Below are 15709 nucleotides of genomic sequence, written 5' to 3'. Positions count from 1 at the left end.
ATCAGCCCCCGGGCTCATCTACCCTGGTATCCCACCCCCTCCCTGTCCCCCGGATCAGCCCCCCCCGGCCCATCTACCCCGATACCCCACTGTGACCCTTTCAGGGTTCTCCAGGGGTACAGGGTGAATCAGCAGTGCCAGGCCACCACCTCTGTGCTCACGGGGGGAAACGCGAGCCCCCACTCCGGGCCCCACCAGCCTGTCCCAGGAGGGGGCGCTGTGGTTTGCCTACACCAGCCCTTAGGATCCTGGAGCGGATCCTTGGGGCAGAGCTAAATCTATGGAGATAGTTACCCGCCCCCCCAGCTGCCCCGAGGTCTGCTCTGTCCCTGGGGCACTGGCCCCTCCAGCCTGTCTGTGCCCAGCCCCTCAACTGCTGGGGGGGGCACTTTGCACTCGGATCGGCTGCCTCTGTGGGAGCCGGGCCCCCCTCTTAACCACCGTCCCCTCAGTCCAGCCTTCTGCCGAGCACCCGGGCTGGGGTCGTGTCTGCAGCGAAACCAAGAGCCAAACAGAAGCAAGTTTAAGGCTGGGAAAGAGAGACAAGAAAATACAAACCGTGGGGTAGGGTCTGCGCTTATTCCTAGTAAATAAGCAGGGTAGGGTCTGTGCTTATTCCTAGTTAATAAGCAGGGTAGGGTCTGCGCTTATTCCTAGTTAATAAGCAGGGTAGGGTCTGCGCTTGTTCCCAGTGAAACTGGCACTAGAACCCATAGTTATTACCAGTTAATAAACAGTCTGGAAGGTGTAGTAATTACTAGTTAATAAACGAGCAAGAGTCACAAACACAGTCCGAGCCTGAATTTATTCCCAGTGTCCTTTCCTGGCCAAGAAGGTGTTTCTTCCCCGTTGGTCCGCCCGGCTTACCCTGGCAGGGTGTCTTCTCCGTAACAGAGCCCATCCGGGGGCTGGCGTCCCCCCCATACGCGGTTCCTCCACTTTTCTCCCGGGTTGCCCAGAGGCGTTTTGTTAATTCGCTTCGCCCCAATGGGCCTCCCCACCCCCCACTCAAAGCCTTTCTCTCGGGCACCTCATCTAGGGCGTCCGCACGTGGCTGGGCTGGGCCCCAGATGTCCTCGCTCCTGGGTGAGTTAGTGGCCAGGGTCACACTCCCCTCCCAGAGCTGGGCAAGAACCCAGGAGTCCTGGCTCCCAGCCCCCACCCCCACTAGACCCCACTCCCCTGCCAGAGCCAAGAAAGAACCCAGGAGTCCTGGCTCCCAGCCCCCCCCCCCCCAACCACTAGACCCCACTCCCCTGCCAGAGCCAAGAAAGAACCCAGGAGTCCTGGCTGGATGGTGGGGGGGGGTCCCCAAATGTGTCCAGTGCCTGAATCCCGGCGCCAACCCCCCTCATTCTTCAGTGGGGAGCAGCACAAGGGGGTTCTGTTATATTGGGGGAGGGTCTTTTCTTAGCAACCCCCCCCACCATTTCCCTTCTTCTCTTACAGTGGCTGGCACATAGGGCCCCTGGACGCCAGCCAGCAGCCCCCAGCTCCAGCCTCCCCACAGACCGTGCTCCAGGACCCCCTCCCGTGGGGCATTCCCCCCTCATTCAGGGGAATCCCCGCCCCCAGGAAAGCTGCAGCATTCGGATCACTGGGGGTGGAGGGGGGTGGAGATCGTTTGGGGTAAGCCCTGCAGGCCCCCTTCATCTAGCCTCTGAGAGGCCATACCCCAAGATTCCTGGAGCCCCGCACAGACAGCCCCCTCTCTCCAGATTGCTGCACCCCAAGACTGGGGAGAGAGATCCATACCCCAAGAATTCCATCTAGATGGATTTGTGGGACCCCTTAACTGTCCACTCAGGACACCCCAAATCCTCCCCTACCTCCTGGAAGAGGGAGCCTCCCTAGTTGGTCCCAGGCCAAAGGATGGGACCCCTAATTTCACTTGGGGAGCAGACACAGGGCCTACCCCAAGATCTGCGAATGGGGAGAATGCTTGGACCCCTTAAACTGTACCCGGAGGCCAGTTCATGCCATTAGGGGGCGCCCTGCGCTGCGGATATAGTGGGGGGGCTCGGGGTGACAGCAGCCCTAACCCAGTCCAGGATATGGGCTCCCCCAAACGAGTCCCAGCCCCCGCATTTGTAAATAGCCCCAGCAGAGTGGGGAGGTCCCTGGGGGGCTGCTGGACTGAGAATCCTGGAACCCCCCCCCCCCCCGGTCGACACAAGGTCACGGAGAGGATCAAAAACCCCAATTCGGTCTCTGTGCTGGGTGCGGGGTCCCCGTATACCCAGCCCCCGCGCCCCACCCCAGAGGTGCCGCAGCCCATCACCGGCCGAGGGGTCCCCGCGTCCCAGCCCGGCGGCAGCTGGGTAAATAATCCCCCTGCTGCGTTTTTTTCCAGCAGTGACCCTCACCCGTGTGTGGGCGGGGGGGGGGTCGCAGTGCAGAGCAACTACTGCAAAAGCCTGTTTCTGCTGGAGCGCAGCGCGGGGCGCCCACAAAGCACCAGGGGGTGCTGCACCCCGCTCTGGCGGAAATCCCTGCACCCCGCAGTCACGGGCCTCGGGGAGCCAGGACTCCTGGGTTCTCTCCCTGGCTCTGGCAGGGGACGGGGGTCCAGTGGTTACAGCGGGGGGATCTGGGAGCCAGGACTCCTGGGTTCTCTCCCTGGCTCTGGCAGGGGAGGGGGTCCAGTGGTTACAGCAGGGGGAGGGGGGGAACGGGACTCCTGGGTTCTCTCCCTGGCTCTGGGAGGGGACGGGGGTCCAGTGGTTAGAGCGCGGGGGATCTGGGAGCCAGGACTCCTGGGTTCTCTCCCTGGCTCTGGGAGGGGACGGGGGTCCAGTGGTTAGAGCGCGGGGGATCTGGGAGCCAGGACTCCTGGGTTCTCTCCCTGGCTCTGGGAGGGGAGGGGGGGAACGGGACTCCTGGCAGCAGCCGGCCCTGACGGGCCGTGACGTGCTCGCGAGTGTCCTGTGGCCAGGTGGGCGGGGGGGGTCCTGCCCCACACACTCTAGTACCCCCCAGCGAGGGCAGAGTCCGGGCGCGGCCCCTTTAAGAACTCAGCCGACCCGCTCTGCCTGCCCCCCCCCCGCCGACACGTGCCGCCCCATGTGCTGCCAGCCCCCCAGGCCTCTCCCCCTGCCGCCTCCCGGATTGGCTAAAAGTGGGTCAGGCTCCTCCCACCCTCCGGCTTCCTATTGGCCAAATCTAGGTCAGGGCTCCCCTCCCCCCGCCCATCGCCTCCCCCCCCATGGCCCGGACACATGACCGGCCCGGGCGCACGAGTCTGGGCCTTGGCAAACCTCCCCGGCCCGCCGATTGGCTCGGCCGGAGGCAGCTCGGGTGAGGGCCCCGCCCCCCTGCGCACGCCCCGCCCCCTTTCCCCCAAAGCGCGGAGCCGGGCAAAAACAGAGATTAAGGAAAAAACCTTCCCGGAGCCGCCGGCAGCTGCGCGGCGCTGCTGGAGCCGGGGCCGGGGCCGCTGCGCTGAGATCGGGCGGGGAGGGCGCGAGGTGCCCTGCCGCGCTGCGCCCCCAAACCCTCGGGGGCCCCACCAGGCTGCGCGGGGCGCCGGGGGAGGGAGGCGTCTCCGGCCCCCGCCCTGCGGACCCCCCCGGGCCGCCGGCAGGCGCCAGCAGTGGGAGCCGGGGCTCTGCCGGGCGGAGCGCGGAGCCGGCTGGGTTGGGGCGCAGGGTCCCCGCAGCGGGGAGCCACCGGAGCTCGTCGCCGGACCGGGTCCCGCGGGAAGCGCTGCTGGCCCTTGGGATCCCCAGCCCCGGCGGGCACCGCGGGGATCCCCGACGGGCCATGGCCAGACCAGCCGCCCAGCTGGGCGCCACGGAGCGGCTCCCGACCCCTCTGCTCGCCTCCCCGCCGCTGGGGGTGCCCGGGGCCGGCATGGTCAGCCTGAAGAGCCTCCTGCAGGGGCCCATCAAGAGCCCGGAGCGCAGGCCCAAGGACCTGAGCACCTGTAAGTGCCCTGGCGGCCGGGCGTCGGGCCGGTCCCGCGCGGGTCAGTCGGGCTGGGGATCGGCACCCCAACGCCACCGGCCGGCCAGCCCCATGCGCACCCCTTCCCTGTAGGAATCCCCCCATCCCCCCATGGGAACCCCTCCATCCACCCATCCGTCCATCCCCATGGGAATCCCTCCATCCATCCGTCCATCCCCATGGGAACCCCTCCATCCATCCATCCGTCCATCCCCATGGGAACCCCTCCATCCATCCATCCATCCCCATGGGAACCCCTCCATCCATCCATCCATCCCCATAGGAACCCTGCCATTCATCCATCCATCCATCCATCCCCATAGGAACCCTGTCATCCATTCATCCCTATGGGAACCCCACCATCCATCCATCTGTCCGTCCATCCCCATAGGAACCCCGCCATCCATCCATCTGTCCATCACCATAGGAACCCTGTCATCCATCCATCCCCATGGGAACCGCACCATCCATCCATCCATCCTCCCCTATGGGAACCCCGCCATCCATCCATCCATCCCCATGGGAACCCCGCCATCCATCCATCTGTCCATCCGTCCGTCCATCCCCCTAGGAACCCCACCATCCATCCATCCATCCATCCATCCATCCATCCCCATAGGAACCCCACCATCCATCCATCCATCCCCATAGGAACCCCGCCATCCATACATCCATCTGTCCATCCCCATAGGAACCCCGTCATCCATCCATCCATCCCCACAGGAACCCCGCCATCCATCCATCTGTCCATCCATCCATCTGTCCATCGCCATAGGAAGCCTGTCATCCATCCATCCCCATGGGAACCCCACCATCTATCCATCCATCCATCCATCCCCATAGGAACCCCGCCATCCATCCATCTGTCCATCCCCATAGGAACCCTGCCATCCATCCCCATGGGAACCCCACCATCCATCCATCCATCCCCATAGGAACCCCATCATCCATCCATCCATCCCCATGGGAACCCGCCATCCATCCATCCATCGATCCCCATAGGAACCCCCCATCCATCCATTCGACTGTCATCCGTCCGACCATCCATCCATCCCCAAAGGAACCCCACATCCATCCATCCCCATACAAACCTTGTCATCTCTCCATCCATGAACCCCGCCATCCATCCATTCCCCTACTCCCCTCTCTCTAATCCACCCCTCGGCAGTCTCTCTCCATACTGCCCTCCCTGCCCGATGTGACGAACCGTGACACCCGCGAACTGCCCAGCGCGCTCGTATTGCTATGGAAATACACCCCGGACAGGGCCCTCGGTCCCCCTCTGCAGCCCACCCAGCGTCTGTCCAGTGGTGCCCTTGTGCCAGGCTGTGCACCCTCTCCCCCAGCCGGCTGTCATCTGGGGCAGGATTTGCACTCTGGGCTGGAGAGGGGCAGCCGAGAGGGAGGGAAAGGGGGTGGAAATTGTACCGGGACCCAAGCTCAGGGGGCCCCCCAAAGGTCTGTGTAAATGCAGTGAAATGGGAGGGGTCCCAGCGAACGCAAGGTGCCCAGACCCCAAATTCCTCTGGGCCGGCCTGGCCACAGGGACCCCTCTGGGCAGCAGCCCTGGCTGCACCTGGGCCCAGGCATGTCGACTCCTGGGCCACCAGGAGCACTAACTTGTGTGTGGGAGAGAGACAGAGGCTGTGTGTGTGTGTGTGTTTGTGCAGTTTTGTGTACAAGACAAACAGAAGTGGAGCGAGTGTGTGTGTGTGTATTAATGTGTGTTTGTGACAGAGAGCGTGCATAGTTCTGGGTGAGAGACAGACAGAGGCAGAGTGTGGGTGTATCAGTGTGTGTTTGTGTGTGAGAGAGATGGACAGACAGAAGCTGTGTGTGTATTAATGTTTGGCTGTGAGAGAGACTAGCAGAATGTGTGAGAGAGAGACAGACAGAGGCAGTGTATATGTATTGGTGTGTGTTTGTGTGTGAAAGAGACGGACAGACAAGCCGTGTGTGTATGTGTATTAATGTGTGGTTGTGAGAGAGACTGTGTGTGTGTGAGACAGACAGAGACAGTGTGTGTGTGTATTGGTGTGGTTTTGAATGAGAGAGACAGAAGCCCAGCGTGTTTGTGTATTTGTGACTGTGTGTGACACAGAGGCAGTGTGTGTGTGTGTATTGGTGTGGTTTTGTGAGAGAGAGACGGATGGACAGAAGCCGAGTGTGTGTGTGTGTGTATTTGTGATAGATAGGCCCGGTGTATTTGTATTAGAGCTCCAGACAGAGGCAGAGCGTGTGTGTGCGTCCGCGCCTGTACGTGTGTGTGTGCGTGTGTGTGTCTGTGTATTTGTGGGTTTGCAGGAATGGCCCTGGTCTTCCACTGGCCTGTCTGCTCCCACTGAGAAGTTTAGAAAAGTCTGGAGGCGCTGGGGGAGGTCTGGGGGGCAGGGTCTGTGCAGGTTCCCTGCCTAATTGCGTGACACACACACACACACACACACACACACACAAACAGCTCTAAATCCCCACAGCCAGCACACAGCCGGGACACGGGATGTGACAGGAGGCAGAGAAACGTGCGCCGAGGGTTGTTTTTTATTAGGGTTTTTTTTTTTTTTTTTTTGCCTAAGGAAATGTTGGTAAAAAGCTGCCAAGCGCCTGAGCCCATGTGGACCCAGGGCAGGGGGTGGGTTGTGTTTTGACAGATGAGCGAGCCCCACATCGGGCCTCCGGGGTCAGGTCGGGGCAGCCTCTGATGCCCTGCTACAGCAGGATCTCGCTAGCCACGGGGTAGCCCCCTCCCATCCCATCCCAAATTCCCCCCACCCCGTGGCACATGGTCCCTGGTTGCTGCTGGTCAGGAGTGAGGGGCACCAGCAGAGCTGCGGGGGGAGGGGGGGAGCCCAGGGCTGGGCTAGCAGGGGCTGCGAGTCGGGAGTGAGGGGCACTTGTGCAGGGGAAGGCCCCCCCAGGGCAAGCAGCCCCTTCCCCCACCTGTGCTGGGGGAGGGGGCCCCTTGGGCAGTGACTCAGCCCTGCTCTCGGGGCGCTGCCCCGCTGGGCACGGGAGAAACCCAGCCCAGGGCGTGACCCGGGGCTGTCACCTGGCTCCCTCCACACGTGGGCCGGGGAGTCAGGCCCCAGGAATGGGGTGTCGCCCGGGCATCCCGCCTGCTCCACCTGCTGCAGCCCCGTGCCAGCCTGCGGGGCAGGAGGAGGGGCAGCCTGGAGTCTAGGCTGGGCGGGGCTGGGAGATGTGGGGTGCCCACCCGGCCCATAACCCCTTGTCAGCCCTGCCACCATGGAGCGTCCCAGCGTCCTTTGCTCCATTCGGGGCTTGTTTCTTCCCAGAACCCTTTGCACCATTCCTCAGTCTTCTTGGGACATCCCAGAACCCTTTGCACCGCTCCTCACGTTTCTTGGGACATCCCAGAACCCTTTGCACCGCTCCCCACGTTTCTTGGGACATCCCAGAATGCTTTGCGCCCTGATTCCCTTCCCACCTTGACACCAGGCCTTGGGGGGGGGGGAGGGTTGCTTTCGAGGCCGGAGACTAAAGCCAGACACACCGAACCCCAGGTGTTTTGGGGGGACAGGGGAGTTGGGGATCACAGGGGGATTTGTGATGCAGGCAGCTGACAATGAGAAACCAGGACTCCTGGGTTCTCTCCCCGGCTCTGGGAGGGGAGTGGGGGCCAGTGGTTAGAGCAGGGCGGGGGAGGGGAGAGGCTGGGAGCCAGGATTCCTGGGTTCTCTCCTCGCCTCTGGAAGAGGAGTGGGGTCTAGTGGTGGTGGTGGGGGCGGAGTTTGGATCCGGGACTCCTGGGTGACTTTGCAGGTGCTGGTGCAGCAGCGCTCTGTGTGGGAGGCAGATTGGAAAGCCGAAGCAGGGTGCTCCCCTCCCTTGGGTGCCGACCGATTCCCCCCGCCGGTCTGGAACCCGCAGCGCCGGGCGGGGGGCCCTGCACAAGGAGGGTGTTAGTGCCTGCGCCGCGCACGCTGCAGTGAGCAGCCGAGCCGGGGTCGCCCGAGGTGAGCCAGGCCTCACGTGTGCAGGGAGCGGGCGGGCGGCACGTGCACGGAGCCAGCCCGGCTGCGGCTGAGGCTGGGGAGCAGCTGGGGCCCAGGGACGGGGCAGTGTCTGGCTGGCGCCGTGCAGGCCCTGACTGTCCATCCACGCGCCCCCCCCCCCCCTGCATCTGTCCATCCGTCCCCACATCCCCCCTCTGTCTAGCCCAGTCTCACTCATCCGTCTCTCTCGGCACCATTCTCTCTCCCTCCTTAAGTTCAATACCCCCCCCCGCAGGGTCTCCGTACTCTGGGGGGGCTCCAGGGCTGCTCCCCATCGCTGCCATGCTCAGGGTGGGGGGCCCGGCTGCGATCCGCTTAGTTTCTCTTCCTGGGTCTCTGGCAAACACACCCAGCCTGGGATTCGTGCACACCTCCCCATCCCCACTTGTGCATGCAAATCCACCCACTTGTGCACTTACTGGGGCACACACTTCCACACACGTGTGCACGCAAACCCACCCCCTTGTGCACACATTTGTGCATGCACCCTCACCCCTGTGTGCACACACTTACTCACGCACGCACAACTACAGGGCTGCACTCGCGGCCCCTGTTCCCTGGCACTCACCTGCCCCTGGCCACGCCTGGCTGCTTGCTCTCGCATTCCTGGGTGCGGTGCCGCGCAGGGCCTGCCGCTCACACCCCCAGCACACCCCCCTCACATGCGCCCGCTTGTGCTCTCCCCCGTGCGAGCAGCCTGCGAGCTGTGGAGGATCACACTGCCAGCGCCCCACGTGAGCACAGGCCGGCTGCCACTGGGAGCCGACACACGGTCGCTTGGGAACGCGCCCGCGAAATCCCGCAGCTCCCACACTCCCACGGATTTGAACGCCCTGTGGACTCCCCCAGCAGGGCCCCGGGCAGACACACAGCGTGCAGGGCTCATCTCTGCCAGCAGGGACACACACTCCCAGCCCCCCCTCCCCAGCTCTAATCACTAGACCCCGCTCCCCTCCCAGAGCCAGGGAGAGAACCCAGGACTCCTGGCTCCCAGCCCCCCTGCTCTAACCACTAGATCAGGGGTAGGCAATCTATGGCACGGGTGCCGCAGGCGGCACGTGAGCTGATTTTCAGTGGCACTCACACTGCCCAGGTCCTGGCCACCAGTCCGGGGGGCTCTGCATTTTAATTTTAAATGAAGCTTCTTAAACATTTTAAAAGCCTTATTTACTTTCCATACAACAATCGTTTAGTTCTATATTACGGACTTATAGAGAGAGACCTAAAAATGTTACAGTGTATGACTGGCACCCCTTAAATCAGAGTGAATAAATGAGGACTCGGCACAGCACTTCTGAAAGGTTGCCGACCCCTGCACTAGACCCCAGTCCCCAACCAAAGCCAGGGATGGAACCCAGGCGTCCTGGCACCCAGCCCCCTCCTGCTCTAACCACTAGTCCCCACTCCCCAACCAGAGCCAGGGATGGAACCCAGGCATCCTGGCACCCAGCCCCCACCTGCTCTAACCACTAGTCCCCACTCCCCAACCAGAGCCAGGGATGGAACCCAGGCGTCCTGACCCCCCCTCTCTCCCACTCCAGGCCTGGCCAAGGAGAAGGAGCGGAAGATGGAGGAGGAGGAGGAGGAGCTGGGGGGCGCTCGGGCGGGCCAGTGTGCCTACTTGGGCTCCCTGCTGTGGGAGCGGACCCTGCCCTACAGCGAGATCGAGTACGTGGACCTGGACGAGTTCCTGCTCGAGAACGGGCTCCCCCCCAGCCCGGTCCAGCCGCCCTTCTCCCCGGCCAGCCAGGCCACCCGCTCGCCCTCCAGTGGCATCGCCGTGGACCTCAGCCGCCCGGCCTCCTGCACCTCCTCGGCCTGCTCCTCGCCCGCGGAGTGCCCGGGCAGCAGCGACGGGGACCAGTGCTGCACCACAGCAGGTAGCCAGAGGCACCAGGAGGGAGCAGGGCTTGGGGGGGGGGGCAGGGAGCATGGGGGGGCAGGGAGGTGGGGCTGGGGGGGGCAGTGCCCAGGGGAGCTAGGGGGCCCTGCAGCCTGGGAGGGTTGTGTGTGTGTGGGGGGGTCTCTGCTGCTGAGTCACTGTCTCTCAGTCCCTGCCCCCCAGCACCAGGACACGTGGAGGGGGCAGACCCCTGGGCCCGCCCCACTCCCAGCCCCACAAGCCTCCCAGGCAGCCGGCACATGGCGCCAAGCCAGGGAATCGCCCCGGGGCGCTCCCGTAACAGGGAATCCCCCAGCCCCCCCCCCCCCAACGGGGAATTCCCCCCACCACTCACTTATCTCCCAATCCCCCCCACGGGGTTCTCCCCCCTCCCCACTGGAATCTGGAGGCCGCCGGCCCCTCCCACCCCGCCGTGTTCGCCTCTGGCCCCCCCCAGCTGGCTCCCCCCTCCCGCCCCCTTCACGCTCCGGCCCACGTGCGCCCGCCCGGCCCGGCCCCTCACACGCGGGGGCGGAGGCTGCAGAACGTGACGGCGGGGGGGAGGTTCGTGCGGGGACACGAGACCGCGGATTAGACACGGGATTCCCCCGCGCGGCGCCCTGCGCCCCCCCCCCCGCCCTGAACCTCCTCCCCCCGCCCTGCTCGCTCCCTGCCCCCCCCTGCAACCTCCCCCCGCCCCCTCCCGCCCTGCTCGCTCCCTGCCCCCCCTGCAACCTCCTCCCCCCGCCCTGCTCGCTCCCTGCCCCCCCCCTGCACCCCCCCCCCGCCCTCGTCCCTCGCGGCCCCCCCCTGCAACCTCCTCCCCCCCTCCCTGCTCGCTCCCTGCCCCCCCTCCTGCAACCTCCTCCCCCCGCCCTGCTCGCTCCCTGCCCCCCCCTGCAACCTCCCCCCGCCCCCTCCCGCCCTGCTCGCTCCCTGCCCCCCCTGCAACCTCCTCCCCCCCGCCCTGCTCGCTCCCTGCCCCCCCTCCTGCAACCTTCCCCCCGCCACCTCCCGCCCTGAAACCTCCTCCCCCCCGCCCTGCTCGCGCCCTGCCCCCCCTCCTGCCACCTCCTCCCCCCCGCCCTGCTCGCTGGCTGCCCCCCCTCCTGCAACCTCCTCCCCCCCGCCCTGCTCGCTCCCTGCCCCCCCTCCCGCAACCTCTCCCCGCCCCCTCCCGCCCTGCTCGCGGCGTGCCCTCCCCTCCTGCAACCTCCCCCCGCCACCTCCCGCCCTGAAACCTCCTCCCCCCCGCCCTGCTCGCTCCCTCCCCCCCGTCTGCAACCTGCCCCCACCCGCGCGGCGTCCTGCTCGCTCCCTGCACCCCGCCCCCTCCCGCCCTCCTCGATCCCTGCCCCCCCCGCCCTGAAACCTCCTCCCCCTCCCGCCCTGCTCGCTCCCTGCCCCCCCCCCGCCTGCAGCCTGCCCCCCCTGCCTGCAACCACCCCCCACGGGCGGCACCCTGCTCGCTCCCTGCTACCCCCTGGCCCTGCAACCAGCCCCCAATCCCTGCCCGCACCTTCATCCCTGACCCACACACCCTGTCCTGCACCCACTCCCTGCATCTCCCTGCCCCCCACCCACCTGGCACCCTGCCTGCTTCCCCTCCCCCATCCACCCTGCCGCCCCTGCTTCCCAGCCTGCACCCTGCCTGCAGCCCCCACCCCGTGTGCACCCGTCACCCGCTGTGCACAACTCCCCCCCCCCCGATTTGGAGAGGAATACCAGCCCCCTCCCCCCACACAAGCACACACACATACAGGGATCTGGTCTGGGAGCCAGGACTCCTGGGTTCTCTTCCTGGCTCTGGGTGGGGAGCTGGGTCTAGTGGTCAGAGTGGTGGGGGGAGGGCTGGGAGCCAGGACTCCTGGGTTCTATTTCCTGCTTTGTGACATTGTCCAAGTTCCTTCCCCTCGCTGTGCCTCAGTTTCCTCCCCCGGGGAACTGCCCTGGCAGGTGTTTATGGGGCCCAGGGGGTGCCTGGCTCTGGCCCAGCCAGGCTGCCCGGTGCCTGGCTGATCCCTGGCAGCAGCGAGGTCCCACTGGCTGTAAACCCGCCTCTAATCCCCTCCTGGCACCACAGCTCCCCGAAGGCTGGCGGTGCCCCCACAGCTGCCCCACGCCTGATCCCTGCAGAGCTGCTAAGCAGGGTCACAGCAGGTCAGGGCTTGGACCAGGGGCCCGCCTAGGAAATACTAGCTGCTCAGCAGGGGGCGCTGGCCCCATTACGCCAGGGTGTGGGGATGGGGGGCTAGGGAGGGGGGGCAGCTGGATGGCTCAGTGCTGCCATCTGGTGGTGTGAAGTGGGAATGCCCCTTGCTCTGACCTTCCCCTGTCCCCCCCCGTTCCCCCCCCCCAGGTCCGGTGACCCCCGCCTCCCGGAACACGCCCAGCCCGGTGGACCCCGAGGCGGTGGAGGTGCTGATGAACTTTGACCCGGACCCCGCGGACCTGGCGCTATCCAGCATCCCGGGTCACGAGACCTTTGACCCCCGGAAGCACCGGTTCTCGGACGAGGAGCTCAAACCGCAGCCGATCATGAAAAAGGCGCGGAAAATCCAAGTGCCGGACGAGCAGAAGGTGAGTCCCAGCCCGGGGGGGGGGGGGGGTGTCGTGGGACAGGGGGCCTCTCCCTTCTGGGGGGCACCGGCTCCCATCCGGCCCCAGGGCGGGGACTGGCTGGCTCAGGGGGGCAGGGAAGGGGGCCCGGGGCCTGTCCCCTCTAGGGGGCGCCGGCTCCCATCCAGCCCCAGGGCAGGGACTGGCTGGCTCAGGGGGGCAGGGAATGGGGCCCGGGGCCTGTCCCCTCTAGGGGGCACCGGCTCCCATCCGGCCCTAGGGCGGGGACTGGCTGGCTCAGGGGGGCAGGGAATGGGGCACAGGGCCTGTCCCCTCTAGGGGGCGCCAGCTCCCATCCGGCCCCAGGGCAGGGACTGGCTGGCTCAGGGGGGCAGGGAATGGGGCACAGGGCCTCTCCCCTCTAGGGGGCGCCGGCTCCCATCCGGCCCCAGGGCGGGGACTGGCTGGCTCAGGGGGGCAGGGAATGGGGCACAGGGCCTCTCCCCTCTAGGGGGCGCCGGCTCCCATCTGGCCCCAGGGCAGGGACTGGCTGGCTCAGGGGGGTGGGGAATGGGGCATGGGGCATGGGGCCTGTCCCCTCTAGGGGGCGCCGGCTCCACTCAAGTCTCTCTCTCATTCCTTTTCTCTCCCTCTGCCCCATGGGTCTCCCCCCAGGATGAGAAGTACTGGAACCGGCGCTACAAGAACAACGAGGCGGCCAAGCGGTCGCGGGACGCCCGGCGGCTCAAGGAGAACCAGATCACGGTGCGGGCCGCCTTCCTGGAGAAGGAGAACGCCGTCCTGCGGCAGGAGGTGGCCAGCATCCGCCAGGAGCTCTCCCGCTACCGCACCATCCTCACCAAGTACGAGTCTCAGCACGGCGCCTTGTAGGACGCCGGCCGCCTGCACCGCCACGCGCCCCGGCCCCCCCGAGGACGGGGGGGGCTGCTTTCCCGCAGCCAGGGGGCGCCCTCTTTCCCCCTTCCCCCGCTCCTGGGCTCCCCCCCTGCGGGGGCTCCAGCGGATGGACCAGGAGCAAGGAGAGACACTGGCTCGGACCTGGACCCTGCTCCCCCTTCCCGGGCGGAAGTGGGGAGCCAGGCTGACTCTTTCCCGGGGAGCGGGCCGGAGTGTGTGGGGGGGTCTGAACTGGTGACGCAGCCCCCCCCCAGCCCTGCAGCAGGACTAAGCGGGGGTTTGGGTGGGCGTGTGCACATACGCCCCGCCCCACCGAATGGAAGAGGTGGGTGGGAGGCACAGAGCCAATCGGTGGCAGGGTTATCTGATGAGGGGGAGGGGCTGGGAGCCAGGACTCCTGGGTTCTATCCCTGGCTCTGGGAGGGGAGTGGGGGCTAGTGGTTAGAGGAGGGGGGCTCTGGCCTCCTGGAGCTGAGGGTAGAACCCAGGAGTCCTGGCTCCCAACCCCCCTTGCTGGAAAAGAGACCAAGGGCTGTTACTTTGCCAGCTCTTGTGCATCACCTGCTGGTGGCGAGTTGTAATAGGCACCTGTGGCTTCTATCAGTCACAGCCAGGGACTGGGTGAGGGGGCTGGAGCCTGGGGGGTCCTTCACCCTAGTGCCCCCCGACTCCCCCTCCCTTCTTGCTTCAAACTGCTTCTCAACAGCCAAATTTCAGAGCAAGCAAGGCCAGGGGGTTGGAATCCCAGGACTCCTGGGTTCTCTCCCCAGCTGTGGGAGTGGAGTGGAGTCAAGTGGTTGCGGGGGGGGGGGGGGCGGACCTCTGACCTCCCAGGGCAGGGATAGAACCCAGGAGTCCGGACGCCCAGCTCTCCACGACCCCACTCCCCACCCAGAGCCGGGGATAGAGCCCAGGAGTCCTGGCTCCCAGTCCTTCTCCTTTAACCCTTTGCACTCTGACCACTTTTGAGGCGCCGGTGTTGCTGGCAGGGGGGGCGCGCGGCGCGTCCCCGCCGGGACACTCCACGGGTTTGCACAGGGGTTCAGAGCAGGGTGGTGGGGGGAGGGGAGAGTTCTTCTTAAGTATTATTATTATTATTATAATGACTCGCTCTATATTTTGTTAAGTGCGGCCGGGGTGTCCGGGCCCCGCGTCCTGTGTCTCCTGGCCCCGCCCCCTCTAGCCAGCTAGGATTTTCCAGGGTTTTTCTGTCTTTTCGGGTGTTTTTACAAAGCCGGGACCCCAGGCGCCGCCCCACGGACCCTGGGCGTTTACCGGCCCGCCGGATCCTTGCCCGCGGGCTGCTTTTCTCGGGGAGCGGGCGAGGCAGCGCGACAGAGCCAGGCCATCGTGGGGAGAAGCCAGTGAGCCGGCCCGTGGGAGAGCTCCGCTTTCGCAGCAGGGCTGGACGGACGGACGGACGGAGGCAGCGCTTCGAAAGCAGCGCGTGGATCTATTTTTTCAGGGGGGGACAGACAGACACACACGGCTACTGCAGCTCAGCACAAGAGGCCACCTTTTGGGGGGGGGGGGCGGAATGACTATTCCAGAGCAGCGCAGGATCTGCATGGGGGCGGGCGGCCGCAGCGATCTCAGGCCGGCACAGGATTGGACGATGCCGTTTTATATTTTTATGGAGGAGGAGACTTATTTCATACAGAAAGAAACAAATCTATATAAGGGGGGGGTCCGAGGTCCGGCTGTCACTGCCGAGGGGAGGGTCTTGGTGGGTTTTTTCCTTTCCGAATGCAGATGGGCGGCCGGCCGCTTCCGCTGGCTGGTGCCAATTGTACCAGGGCAATAAAGAAGCCGAGAAAGCGATGAACAGAGCTCGGTGGTGGGAGTGTGTTTTGAATGGGGGCGGGAGGGTGCCCCCCTGCTAGAGGGGGGTGTAGATCTGCCTGCTGGGAGGGGCTGGGCCCTGCTCTGTGGGGGAGGGTGGATGATGTGTTCGTGGCAGGGGCAGTCCCTGGGGTTAACACCCCGCCCCGGCCTCGGGATGGGGCACCAGCAGGTTTTAGTGCCGCAGACCCTAATATTGATCAGCAGCACACGGACACCCCAGCTGGCTTGGGGGGGGGGGGGGGGCGGGGGCAGAGCTCCCCAGTCCCACCTGGGGGCCAGCACCCCCTAGAGGGGAAAGACCCCAGGGCCCCAGTCCCTGCGCCGGGGCCGGATGGGAGCCAGCGCCCCCTAGAGGGGAAGACCCCATTCCCCAGGTGATGGGGCCTTGTTTACTTTCACGGGACACTTGTGCTGTGCTGCCCCATAGTGGTCAAACCCAGCAATGCACCTTCATTTCTCTTCCAGCTTTGCAACGCACAAGGGTCCCCCCTTCAACTAATGGAGGATCCGGAGCACTGGGCTCCCCCCCAGCTCTGCCGGTGCCCCT

At 65.5% G+C, this 15709-nt stretch overlaps 1 protein-coding gene across 2 annotated transcripts; it reads left to right on the top strand.

Moving 5' to 3' along the window:
- Window positions 1–3376: 3376 nt before the first annotated feature.
- On the top strand, window positions 3377–15146 carry LOC123350107 (D site-binding protein-like). Of its 2 annotated transcripts, XR_006573709.1 has the most exons (5): window positions 3377–3925; window positions 9500–9838; window positions 12200–12420; window positions 13075–14052; window positions 14235–15146. XR_006573709.1 is itself a non-coding variant. In XM_044988493.1 (4 exons), the coding sequence occupies exons 1-4, from the start codon at window positions 3763–3765 to the stop codon at window positions 13288–13290; spliced, it is 939 nt and encodes a 312-aa protein (XP_044844428.1). In that variant the 5' UTR covers window positions 3377–3762; the 3' UTR covers window positions 13291–15146. The 2 variants fall into 2 exon arrangements, 1 of the variants encoding a protein (XP_044844428.1); XM_044988493.1 differs by having other exon boundaries at window positions 13075–15146.
- The last annotated feature ends 563 nt before the right edge of the window (window positions 15147–15709 follow it).

Source organism: Mauremys mutica, chromosome 15 (genome assembly GCF_020497125.1).
Source record: "Mauremys mutica isolate MM-2020 ecotype Southern chromosome 15, ASM2049712v1, whole genome shotgun sequence".
NCBI classification, from domain to species: domain Eukaryota; kingdom Metazoa; phylum Chordata; order Testudines; family Geoemydidae; genus Mauremys; species Mauremys mutica.
This window is presented reverse-complemented; position numbering and strand designations above follow the sequence as displayed.